Raw genomic sequence first — 13560 nt, 5'->3', positions numbered from 1 at the left:
GTGTGCTTTTTCCTCCCATCGATTAGAACTAACTTGTGTCCATCTTTCTCACATTCTGATGTCAATCTTGAACAGGAGAAAAATGTGTAGGCTAACTGCCCACTTTCTGGGGATTCCATATGACCCTATCTATACCCCAGGAGATTTTGCTGCTCATGTGGTCAGCTTGTTGGTGTCCTAGCAGGGGAAAAAAAAAAAAAAAAAGGATGAGAACTGCCAATGATCAGTTCATCTGATATCACCGATCAGAAAACTGTAAAACACATTGTTTCAGACAAATCCTATGTAGATGGCAAACTCCTCCCAACGTATATCAGGGCTGTATCTCTGCCCTGATGCAGCCACCTCCCAGATGTCAATGAACATCAGTCACCATATTAATTTATACTTAAAGTTGATTTTAAAAGGAAGTTTACTCTGTCAGTCCTCATTATCTACGTTTGTTAAAATTACTGGCCGAGGTTAAAAACCTTGGTAGAACTAAAATAATTTCTAGAATTCTTTTACTATCAAATCTCATGGAAACTTTGAAAAACTTTAAGTGAGCTAACATTAGATTATGTTTATTTTTCCAACGTAATACTTTATAAGGATTTAGGAGGGGTCTGCTGCTGCCTATGTCTGCACTCAGGCTGTGTCCAAAGTTTTCAAGGAGGACGGCTTTTCTCCTCTTTATGTTATTAGAAACTAAATTTTCTTGTGAGAAGCGATGCACAAAAATACTTTTGCTAACAAGAATTAATGATGTTCCAGAAATATCAAGACTGATTATGTTTATTCTAGAAAAACAACCTGAGGATGACAACTCTCAAGCCTTCATTTCAACACAAAATGGATCTCCCCGCCTGACCCGAGCAGAGGTCCCAGTCAAGCCGGCTCCCCAGGAGGCCTACGATGTTGTCTTACAAAGAAAAGAGAGTGAAGGATTTGGCTTTGTTATCCTCACCTCCAAAAACAAGCCACCTCCAGGGGGTAAGGGCTGCTGTATCCTCTTGTCTGTCCCTGCCATTCCCCTTTTCTGAGTCTCCCATTGGGGCTTAGGAAATGGATTAGGAACTATATATAAATTGTCCTAGAGACTTATCTTTTTAAGAATGGTGAATATTTTCCTTATTTTCAAAGTTAGGTAATTCATATCAAACCCTTCCAGGATTTAGGTTCATCTGTGGTCTCAGATTCCATAAAATAAGTCTCAGTAGCTCTCAGTTTGAATCAAAATTATACTGCGGCAGTACCATGTATATCAGGGACACAACTTAATAGACATAGTGAAAGGTCCAGTGCTGCGGGTTTTTTGTTTGTTTATTTTTAATATGGAGGCATGAGTTTTTTAAATTAGGAGACACTGTGTATGCAGAAATAAATGCTAGAAGCAATTGAGAAGAAGCAAACCAGATTAATAGAAAAATCTTGACACAAATATGTCTTTAATTGTTCTCTCATGTTATTTAATAGTAATTGCCATAGTCTAGCTCTAGAGTACCCTTGTTAAATGATAAGACGCATTCCTAACCTTTCATATATACTTCATTCAAAAGTAAGAAACTTTATCAAAACCTTTGAAAATTAATCTAAACATTCTGAATGAGTTTCACAGAATAGTCTCATCTGGGAAGGATGAATGTATGTATTTCCTCAACAAAGGAGGAATTGCTTCTAGTATGTTCAGGGCTGTTATGATTCAGCAAATTAAATATTGGTCTTGTCTTGATATTCATAAGAAATACTAATCTTTAAATATAATTATAAAATCCAAATGAATATACAATGAGAACTGACAAATTGATATGTACATATTACACTTATCTGGTAACTTTTTTTTTTTTTTCAAACAAATGATAAAAATCTTTGACAACATAGAAATGTGCTGTTGCCTTTACCAGTGGTTCTGATTATCTCTTGGGCAGTGAGGCCTTTTTAGACGAGATGGTCTCTAAAATCTTAGTAAAAAAAGGAAACACTTTCAAGAAAGTGTTGTTAACCAAACCAATTTGCAAAAATCTTGCAAAATTAATGCAAATGTGTAAAGGAAGAAGCTTCTGTGACATGGATGAGTTATTACTATAGTATCAGGTCACTGCTCGCTGATACTAGTTTCCATTTTCCAAAAGCAGTTGCTATGGTAACACTTGGAACTGGAACTGTCACTGATGCTGTGTGGATGATCATGTGGCCTATGTCAGAAAAATGAAAGAAGGCAGCTTTTAGGTGGATTTCATGTCCTACCGTTGGAAATCAGCATTTCCAAAAAGAAACATTTTGGGTAATCATATTGTCATTCTAATGCCATACGATAATACCAGGCATTCAGATTAACAAAAAAGTGAAAGATCATTACTCAGTATGACAGATCCTAATCACTTTTTATATTCAAAATATTCCTTTTTTTGCACTGCAAAAATTAAGAGTCTGGTGTTCACCATAAAACAAAGCAATTCAGAGAAATTGATTAAAATAAGGTGAATTAGTTAAATACATATAAATGGTCTTTACATTTATTTGTTAAATAATGTTTTGCTATTTTGATGGTTTTACCTACTGTAGATACTAAAAAAAAAACAAAAAAACAAACCCATTTCCATCGAGTCAATTCTGACTCATAGCAACTGTAGGTACTAGATGTCTATGTAAGATAGTGTCATTAAGTGTTGGACTCTGGAGTCTAGACCCAATTATATCTTTTAATAGCTGTCTTATCTTGGGCAAACTATCTGCCCTGCAAGAGCTCCAGGGAGAGCCTGGTGGCATAGTGGTTAAGTGCTACATCTGCCAACCAAAAGGTTGGCAGTTCGAATCTACCAGGTGCTCCTTGGAAACTCTATGGGGCAGTTCTACTCTGTCCTGTAAGGGTCGTTATGAGTCAAAATCGACTCGACAGCAGCAGGTTTGGTTTTTTGGTAAGAGCTCCAGATTCTTCTGTAAAAGGGGGATGTTGATAATAACTTCCTGTGTCATATGAGTGTGAGGATTAAAGGAGATAATGCTTGTGAAGCCCTTAGTCTGGACTTCAATAAAAGTTAGCTGCTACTGTAGTTGCTGCTGCTTTTATCATCATCATTAGTTAGAAAACTGTTTGCCACTGTCTCTTGGCCTTTTTTTTTTAAGGAAAGTTTAAAAAGTTTATCAATACTTGACTAACAAGATGGGAAAGAAAGCCCAATTAAAATGTAAAATTGAGGCACCAGCTACTGTGTGGCAGGAAATAAGTGTTGCAGCTCATTAATTAGCAGCCTGAATGGTAAATTAGGCTCAGATTGTTGATGAATTTTATATAAGGTACTTGAGGTTTTCAATCATGGTGCGAAACCAGAATTGATAATTTCGCTGAGAAGCTAGTTAATAATCTCACTAAATGCTGAGCCCTGAAGCATTCTTCCTGGAACTCCATCCATCTTTTATAGATAGAAGGAAATGCCCTGGACTACAACTGGAAAAACGGACACTGAGCAATATGCTGCCAGCTACATAACAGAGGTTTGGTTTAGAAGAGTTAGCGCAAGGGAAAAGGCAAGAAACCTGTCAGTCAGAATAGGTCATTCATTATGGACCTTGTCTCTGAACACTGCTCAGCATAGATTTTTTTTTTTTTCCTTCTGATTAAATGGTGTTTTCTGGTAACATTTGTCACAAGGAAAGTTTCTGGTAGCATCTCTGGTACCAGTTATAAATTTCGGAGATTCTCTTACTGTTGACCTTTTCAGCCCCAGGCATGCAGGCCTAGCCTACTCACAGTTTGTTGTAAGTGCTAAATAAGTAGGTACTTAGAAAAGGCCTCTATTTAAGATGAAAAGCTTTGGGTTTGCCAGTATTTCAGAGCTTTTAGTGTTCCCCTTGCATATACTTTTCAGTTCTGGTTGCAAAGGATTTCTTTGAGAAAGGGATATTTCCACTTAGTGTCCCTTGTTTCCTTGAAAAGAAATGTTTTAAAAGTACTGAAGTGATAGCAGCAGCTGGACAAGCGAGGCCATGAGACCGATTTAAGCCAAAAATGAGTGAAGACAGTTAAGTTCTCCTTATAACAAATGCATGTAGGCTTTGTACACCAACAGAGCAAGGCAGAAGTTCAGACTTTTCCTTTGGAATGTGTAGTACAGAGAGTTACCTTGAAAACTTCCCAGTGCATCCAGAGAATGTTCAGGAGTTTCCTTTCTGCTGGTCTGTTTGCCATTTTTAACTGTTCTGGTGCTACTGCTCTGAATGCCAACAAAGGCAGTAACAATCTGACTACTTTTACCTTCTGTTACTCAGACAGCCAACCCTTCAGGAAGTTCTGTACCAAGATTTGCCAATTCCTTATGACCACATTGCCCACATGATGAGCAAGGGGACCACTGAGACTTCAGAGATTAATTCTGTTTGATACTTTCCCAAGTCCGAACAAACGCCTTTGAGTATGCCAAGGCGTTGAATGATTTTCTTCTCAGGGGATCTAGAATGAACACCATCTACTAAGTAAATCTTTTCTAAGAAGGGAAATAACTAAGGTATTGATTTAGAAGGTCACCACAGGGCCACCATGTGACTCACCATATGTTTCTGATGTGCCACCTGCTGTACCATCAGTGAATCCACTCAGGATTCTTGGCAGAGTGCACAGCCCATACTGCATTGCCATTTTTCTAATTACTTTGTAAGGAAAGTGGTATAATAACTGCTTGATATAATTCAGAGCTAAATAGCACTTGCTTCCAACATTGACTTCCTCTATTTTAAGATAAAATCTCTCACTATATAATCCTGGAAGAGCCAAGAAATGGCACTGTCTATGGGAACATAAATCATGGCCAAGAATAACTTTTCCAGTCCAGATGAAGGCCTAGTAAAATGTAACACACACCTAGATATGATTCAGAAATACTACTCAGAAGCCCATTTTACGATGGAAATTAAACACCATTCACTGTGCCATTTAAAAATATTAATTATCCCTATTCATAACAATCAGTAGCCAGCAGGAGTCCAAGCACCTGATAAGTTTCCTGACCCAGGCTAGGAAATTCTCAGCAAACACAGAAGGAATATTTGTTTCTTAATACAGATGTCTCTTATTGCCCAATAGAAGATATTTTGGCAAGATTTTCTGAATGTCTAAGAACTCATTTTAAATCATAATGAGAGCAAAGTGTCTTAATAGTTTGCCTAGGAAAGCCTTTAGCATTGTGAGCTCGAGATACAGTAGTACTGCAAGGCGTGTTTTGCAAATGTGTTAGACTCAGCTTTGTGCGTTCAAGGTAGGATTTTATCCACGAGCTGGAGAGTCCTCGTATGAAACATTTAACATTCCAATTCCACTCAGCTTTTCTGATTTCAAAAAGACCAAAAGTCATAAATAAAAGGAACAATTTCCACATAGGGCTAAGTATGATGTGTTTTAACGGTCAGTCATTTCACTGTACCTGGAGCTCCGACCAGTAACTACTAAGTCCTAAACTTGAGTTTCAACTGCATTTATTTACAAGGTTCCTTATGGGAATAAGTGCCCCTTCAAAACTCAGGGAGACATTTATACTAAGGAAATTCTTCAACAGAACCAAAGATGATCTCATTGTAGCAGTTTCTAAAATAGCTAAAAACTTGATGCAGCCTAAATGGTCAACAATAAACCATGATACATCAAAGTAGTGAGATACTTTCATTATCTGTGTACTCAATAGCCCTTAGATAAGATAATTGCGATAACCACATAAATATTAGGAAAAGGTTTTGGTAAGTGAAAAACAGCAGAGAGATTTATATGCTATGATTCCAACTATGTAAAGAGTATGTATGTATGCGAGCAAAAAGCAAAAGGTAATATGACTGCCACTCGAGTGCACAGGCGCCTGGCAGTTACCGGTCTCACCATGGAGCGAGAAGTACTTGCGCTCCAAGCCTAAAAAAAAAGGACCAAGGCCAAGAAGGACAAAGCCCAAAGGAAACCTGGAACTCAGACCGAGGTTCTGCTCCCCACTCTGAGAGTGATCTCCCCAAGCAGGAAGAGGAGGTCCTGGGATCCGATGGTGGTGAGCAGGGGGATCGCAATGGTTATTGTAAAGGAGGGTTATGCGTTCTGATGGGATGATCGTGTGTGGAGCTTTTTGGTGTATTTTTTGAGAATTTTCTTTGATGTTATGATGCCAATAATGATGATGGTAATAACTCTAACACTAGCAGATATCTTAAATAATTTGGAAAACCTGGGTTTTTCCCATAGTTATTCCTCATAAGATTGGCCGAGTCATAGAAGGAAGTCCTGCTGGTCGCTGTGGAAAACTGAAGGTTGGCGATCAGATCTCTGCGGTGAATGGGCAGTCCATTATTGACTTGTCCCATGACAGCATCGTTCAGCTAATCAAAGATGCCGGTGTCACCGTCACGCTGACAGTCATAGCTGAAGAAGGTAAGGAACCAGCAGGCCTGCCGTCCCCAGGCTGGTCCCAGAGACACTGAGCCTGCAGAAGGCAGTGGCTTCCTCCAAGATGGCCAGAATCATGCAGTGATAGAGCCATTTATAGACCCTGGAATCTCATTCTTTGCCTTCTCCGTTTAGTGAACTTAAAAGACAGTTTCTTACAACATTATCACCAAGTCCAGAAAAATCATCCAGCTAGTGAGTGGTGGCCATTTATTTAAGTGCTGGAGTTGAGAAGCAAGCACCCAGAATTGACAGAGATTGGCAATGCTTTTCAGATCTTATTTTCTTGAAATAATGTCTGACATCTCTGTTTGAGTGAGAAAATCCTCTAGACAGTTCAAAGGAAGTCACTGTGGATGTCGAGCCTTTTATGTCAGGCCCATGCCATGGTGTGCCTTTCCTCGGGGGCAGAGCTTTGTTCGGGGCAGCTGCATTACGAATGAGGGAAAAGGAGTCTGTAAAGGTTGCCAGTAAATGGGACATAGAACACATACTGGCAGCCCTGGAGCCTTACAAACGTGTTCAGTGTCTTGCCCTGGTTTCATGCTGCCTTTTGATCATTAAGGATTTCTAATTAGGAGCCATTTTGAGTAACATCAGTCCATGTCCTTTGTTTATAAATTACAAGGTAACCATTATTTAATGCTCATCTCATTTTTCCAGATTTTGTGAAACTAATGAGGAGAAACCAAAAACAACAGCATGGTGAAGGGTCAGTCTTCCGTGTTAAACTTCCTGATACTATGACGTGTGTTCGTGTCCCATTTTCTCCCATGACACTCTAATCTAGGCAGTTTCCAGGCCTTTTATACTTCTTGTTGATTCTTCCTTTCCTTTTGGCTCCCACTGCACCACTCTCATATATTCGTACCTGAGGTGTTCCATAAATCTCCATTCTGCCCACCAAAATACTGCAGGGGTATTTCCACATGGACAGGAGTTAAACCTGGCTACCCTCTGAAGCCCTTTCCAGTTCTAGGCCGGACCCTGGAATGCTGTCGCATCTCAGCCCCTGCTCTTTCCCGTCTCCAGTCTGGACCAGGCTCTGGTGATTCTTCTTTCTAAAATACTCTGTAGAAGCCGCTAGTGCTTCCCCACTCTGCAGGCAGTGTTTTATGGCTTTGCTCTCCGCCCGCCTTGTATCATAGTTGATTTTGTTTTTGTTGTTGGTTTGTGACTTTGAAGAGACCTCGTGTGTTACAGAGTAGAACTGCTCCAGAGGGTTTTCTTGGCTATAAGCTTTACAGAAGCAGATCACCAGGCCTCTTTCTTCCACGGTGCCACTGGGTGGTTGGAATTGCCAACGTTTTTGGTTACCAGCCGATGCAAACTGTTCACACCACCCAGGGAATTTTTAGCCTGCCTTTTAAATTTACCTCCCAGCATTCTCTTCAGACCCTCTCTAGAGCTAGGCTTGTTTCTTCACTGGCCTCTGTGCACGTGGCTTCCTCACCCTAACTCCCTGTTACGGACTGAATTGTGTCCCCTAAAAATACATGTTATAAATCCTGACTCCTTTACCTGTGGATATAATGTTAGTGAGACCACATCAGTGTAGGGTGTGTCTTAAACCTAACCACTTTTGAGACATAAGAGCAGATTAGGTACAGAGACAAGCAAGCATGGATGGGGGAAAGATAGATGCCATGTGGCAATCTCTGAAAGAACGCTAGAGAAACTGAGACGAGGATTTTTCCCTGGAGTGCAAAGAGAGCATCTTCCTAGAGAGCCAACGCCTTGGATTCAGGCTTCTAGCCTCCTAAACTGTAAGAAAATAGATTTCTGTTTGTTAAAGCCACCCACTTGTTTTATTTCTGTTACAGCAGCACTAAGAAACTGAGACACTTCTGTAGCACCTCTTGTCTCTGCAATCCATTTGGCATTATCCTTTTTTTATGTGTGTGTGTGTGTTTAGATAAAAGTTTTTCAGAGCATGTTAGTTTCTCATTAAATAATTAATATACATACTGTTTTGTGACGTTGGTTGCCAACCCCATGGTGTGTAAACAATCTCCCCTTCTCGACCTTGGATTCCCCATTACCAGCTTTCCTGTCCCCTCCTGCCTCCTCATCCTCGCCCCTGGGCCGTTGTGCCCATTTAGTCTCGTGTACATGGTTGAACTGCATGTGTTATTGTTTGTTCTATAGGCCTGTCTAATCTTTGGCTGAAGGGTGAACCTCAGAAGTGACTTCAGTACTGAGTTAAAAGGGTGTCTGGGGCCATACTCCCAAGGTTTCTCCAGTCTCTGTCAGACCAGTTAAGTCTGGTCCTTTTTTTTTTTTTTTTTTAATAATGAGTTAGCATTTTGTTCTACATTTTCTTTCCAGCTCTGTCCAGGACCCTTTATTGTGATCCCCGTCAGAGCAGCCGGTGGTGGTAGCCGGGCACCATCCAGTTGTGCTGGACTCAGTCTGGTGGAGGCTGTGTAGTTGTGGTTCATTAGTCCTTTGGACTAATCCTTCCCTTGTGTTTCTGGCTTTCTTCATTCTCCCTTGCTGCTGACGGGGCGGGACCTGTACATATATCTTAGATGGCCACTTATAAGCTTTTAAAACACTAGACGCTACTTACCAAAGTAGGATGTAGAATATTTGGCATTATTCTTATGTAAGATAACCATCTCCCTATTTAAACGGTCTTATTTAAACCGTCTGCTCCTTGAAGACAAAGTTTAGTTCTTATATTCCGGTGGTATCCTATACCTTAAAAAGAAACTGAACCCATTACAGTCGAGCCGATTCTGATTCATAGCGACCTTATAAGACAAAGTAGAACTGCCCCATAGGGTTTCCAAGGAGTGGCGGTGAATTCGAGCTGCTGACCTTTTGGTTAGCAGCCGGACGCTTATACATTAGTAAACCAAAATCAAACCCAGTGCTGTCCAGTCGATTCCGACTTAAAAAATATTCCTTGATTGACTATGACATTTAATAGGTGTTCAGTATTTTTTGAATGAAGGAAGTAAAAGTCAGGCGATTTTAGTTCTGAGATCTTCTTTACCATTACCTATAGGAAAAGTAAGGCTTTTGATAGACATGAGTTCAGATCCTAACATCAATACCTGTTAGCTAGTTGTATGGCCTTAAACAAGCTGCTTAACCTTTCTAAACCTCAGGGGTTTTTTATCTGTAGAATGGAAGTAATAATGCTTATTTCAGAATCATTGTGAGGATTAAGGGTGAAATACTACATAATCCGCATAAATACACTAAGGTGCTCATCTATTGATTAAAAAAAAAAGTCACCATCTAGTTGACTCCGACTCGGGAAGATCCCATTGTGTCAGAGTAGAACTGTGCTCTATAGGATTTTCAGTGGCTGAATTTTTTGGAAGTAGATCGCCAGGCGTTTCTTCCAAGGCACCTAAGGCTGGACTCTGCAATCTTTCGGTTAGTAGTGAGCGCACTAACTGTTTGAGGTATTTCCCCACATCTTTGCAAGGCTGGCTCCCTCTCTTTAAGTCCCACATCCTAAGGAAACAATAATGATATTTAGTAAGCACTTTTACTTCATGACAGGCACTGTCCCAAATACTTTATAGGTAACTCATTTAATACTCAATATAATGCATTGGGGCAGGCGCTGTTATTTTCCAGTCTGTAGATGAGGAAACAGGCACAAAGTGGTTAAAGAACTTGCCTGCAGTCATGAAGCTAGTACGCAGCAGGACCAGGAGTTTAATCAAGCAGCCTGGCTTCAGACCTGTGTGCCTAACTGCTATGCCTTCCCAACCATAGCATCTAAAATAACTTTTCCCTGCCTGCTCCAGTCCTGCTCTAAGCTTTTACCCTGCTTTATTTTTCTTCATAGCACTTCACTTATCTCGATCTGAAATTATTTAATTATTTGTTCATGTGTTTATCACCCATCTCCCCCTCCTAGAATGCAAGGTCATAAGATTTGTGAGGTTAGAGATTTTGTCAGGCTCAGCGCTAAATCTCAAGGGCCTAAAATAATGTTTGTTGGGCACATAGTAAATGCTCAATAAAAATTTTTTGGATGATTTTTATGACTTAGGTGTGATTTTGATCATATTTCTTTATCTCAGTTTCTTTAACATGATCCCTGTTGCCTGCTCCCTAGCCTTAACGTTTGTTCTGTGACCCACAAAGAGAAGCAGGCCTCACTGCCACAGGAAATAACATTTCCGAGTTGTTCTGAGAATGAGATATATCGTGTGCTTATATAACCATGCCTGGCACATAGCAGGCACTAAGTGATAGAAGCTGCTAGAAGTAGTGGCACTAGCAGTAGTATAGATCAATGCTTCTCAAACTAGAGAAAAGGGCCAGTGGGTTTTTTGAATCCACTTCGGACCAATATTGCTGTGAAATACAATAAAAATTAAACAAAGGTAAACAAAGTTACTCTGTCAAACTGTTCTAGAATTTTCTAAATACTTACTCTCAGCATCTGTAGTACCTATTGATGACTGGCAGTGAACAAACCACACTTTGAATAGCCCTGGGATAGATAGTTCATTAATGGAAAAGCAACTTCTTTCTCTTTGTATGAATTGTTTTTTTTTCTTTTTTTTTTTCAAAATTATCCTTTAATTGTTGAAAGTGTTTTCTCTGAAAGGTATTCCAAAATTGCTAGATGATTTTTCTCAGAGTAAAGGTGACCTTTCTCATTTTGACCCAAATACTTCTGAACAGACTCTTGAGATTTCCTGTATAATGGTAGCCATTGGAGAAATAGAAGAATGGAAGGAAAACTCCCTAGCAGACATATGTTTTAAAGTATATTTCATATGTAGGCACAGCCCCTTAAAATAATATCACATTGGATATGTAAAATTGCATCTCAGTGATTCCACATTATTTTTTTATACTCTAGGTTTTTATTAAACTATGGAAACATTTAGAATCTCTCATTTTTCTCAGGAAAAAAATAGAAAGTCTCCATTCTGTCCATAAAAATTCTGTTTATGGAGTTTGTAAGTCTTCCAAGTTTCTCACTGAATTCAATGTAAGATCTATCAACTGACTGAAGAGTCAAATGAATATTTATAGCTCTGAAGCTATTTTCAGAAATCACACATTCAGATCAATACCTCAGAGCTTTCTTTAAGATTCTGTTCTCCATAAACCATTCACTATCAATAGGTAAAAGACATTATCTGGAGAAAGAAAAACTGTTGTTCCATCCATCCTTCCCCCACCCCACCCCCCTTTGCTACATACTATTTAACATTTGTACTTATTTTGCCATGGAAATAGCCAAGGCACCACGCCAAGTGTCAGGTCTCTTATAAATCTTTCCAATCATATTCATGACTTGGAACCATTTCTGTGTCATGGTCTTCCCCACAATACTACCACCTCTTCCACCACCTTGTGTCTTGTTCTCAAATATAGAAAATAAAATGACTGACTATGCCTAGTTGGTCTTGCTTATTGTATAAAAGCCTCCAAAACTGATCCCTATTTTTTTGTCAGTTCTCGTTCACATTTAAGTATGAACATGAGTTACCAAAAGCTACCAAGGACTCATGTTGGAATGATTCTGGTAGTGTTGCCATCATTTTGTTTTGTACTGTTTCTCATTTATTCCCTTTTGTTTTTTTAGTGTATCCCCTTTTTTCTCCATTTTCTACTCTCCTCTCTCTCCTCCCACTGGCAACCAAACCATTTTAGTGTCTTTTATGTGCCTCATTTCACTTGTGTGTCTTTTAAAATGCATATTTTTGTGTGTGTCAGCATTTATTTTAGAGTTTTTTTGTCCAGAATCCAGTCCAGGATACCACATGGCATTAATTTGTCATGTCTACTTTTTTTGTTTTTTAATTGCAATGTAATTCACATGCTGTAAAAATCATTAATGTGTACAACTCAATGGTTTTTACTGTATTTACAAGGATGTGCAACCATCACTAATTCCAGAACATTTTAATCACCCAGAAAAGAAACCCTGTATCCATTAGCAGTCCCTCCCCATCCTCCCACAGCCCCCCAGCTCTAACCTACTTTCTAGATTAGCTCTAGTTCTACTTTCTGTCTCTATGGATTTGCGTGTTCTTGACATTTCATGTAAATAGAATCATACAATATGTGGTATGATTCATACCACATATTGTATATCTGATACCATATATCTGATAAAGTCTAGTAACCAGAATTGTTATTGTGTCCTCCCAAAATGTGTGTTGGAACCCTAACCTCTATACTTGTGGATATAATCCTGTTTGGAAGTAGGGTTTTCTTTGTTATGGTAATTAGACCATACCTTTCTAGGGTGGCTTCTAAATCTAATCACTTCTGAGTTATAAAAAGAGCAGAATGGACAAAGAGACATACCCAGGGAGAAGAGGAAGACAGACAACGGAGATAGACACATCTACAAGGATTATATTCCATTCAGATATAAGCAAAATCATACATTTTGCTTATCTATTCATCATTTGATGGACATTTGGGTTGTCTCCACTTTTTGATTTTTATGAATTATGCTGCTATGAACTTTGGTTTACAGGCTTTTGTTTGGATGTATGCTTTCATTTCTCTTGGGTATTACCTAGGTGTGGAACTGCTGGGACATGTGGTAACTGTTTTTAACTTTTTGAGGAACTGCCAAACTTTTCCATAGCAGGTACATCATTTTACATTCCTAGGTCCCAATTTCTGCACATCTTTGCCACACTTGTTATCTTCCATTGTTTTTTATTTGCTATTATAGCTATTCTAGTGTACATGAGTCTGCAAATATGTATATACATTTTTTTTTTAATATATATAACGTTATGGTATGTCCTAGTATCTGTTAGGGAAAGTTCTCTCTTTTTAAATCAACTAGATATTCATGGACCTCTTCTATATAAAATTTTAGAGCAAGTTATTAAGCTCCTTAAAAATCCCAGCTAGAAATTTTTGGAGGGCATGTGTGTTATGTGCTGTCAAGTCAGCTCCGACTAATAGCGACCCCATGTGTAAAGAGTGAAACGTTGGAGGGCATATTAAATGTATATATTAACTTTGAGAGAATTTATATCTTTAAATATTAAATTATCCCACTGAAGAAGATGGAATGTCTCTCCAAATATTCAGATCATCTTTTTACGTCCTTTAATAGAGTTTTAAAAGTTCTCTCATAGGCTTCTTGTTTATTCTTTGTAAAGATGATTCCCAACAAATTATAATGTTTGTTATGGTAGTTTAACTGTGGA

The 13560-nt window shown here is 38.9% G+C and overlaps 1 protein-coding gene across 5 annotated transcripts in view; it reads left to right on the top strand.

Moving 5' to 3' along the window:
* MAGI3 (membrane associated guanylate kinase, WW and PDZ domain containing 3) overlaps positions 1-13560 on the top strand; it is a 255499-nt gene that overhangs the window by 223691 nt on the left and 18248 nt on the right. For all 5 annotated transcript variants that reach the window (XM_049880035.1, XM_049880031.1, XM_049880038.1 and 2 more), the window contains exons 15-16: positions 784-972; positions 6194-6379. In XM_049880035.1, coding sequence (XP_049735992.1) covers positions 784-972; positions 6194-6379 — 375 coding nt within the window. The remainder of the gene's footprint in view (positions 1-783; positions 973-6193; positions 6380-13560) is intronic.

This window comes from Elephas maximus, chromosome 3 (assembly GCF_024166365.1).
Source record: "Elephas maximus indicus isolate mEleMax1 chromosome 3, mEleMax1 primary haplotype, whole genome shotgun sequence".
Taxonomy (NCBI): Eukaryota; Metazoa; Chordata; class Mammalia; order Proboscidea; family Elephantidae; genus Elephas; species Elephas maximus.
This window is presented reverse-complemented; position numbering and strand designations above follow the sequence as displayed.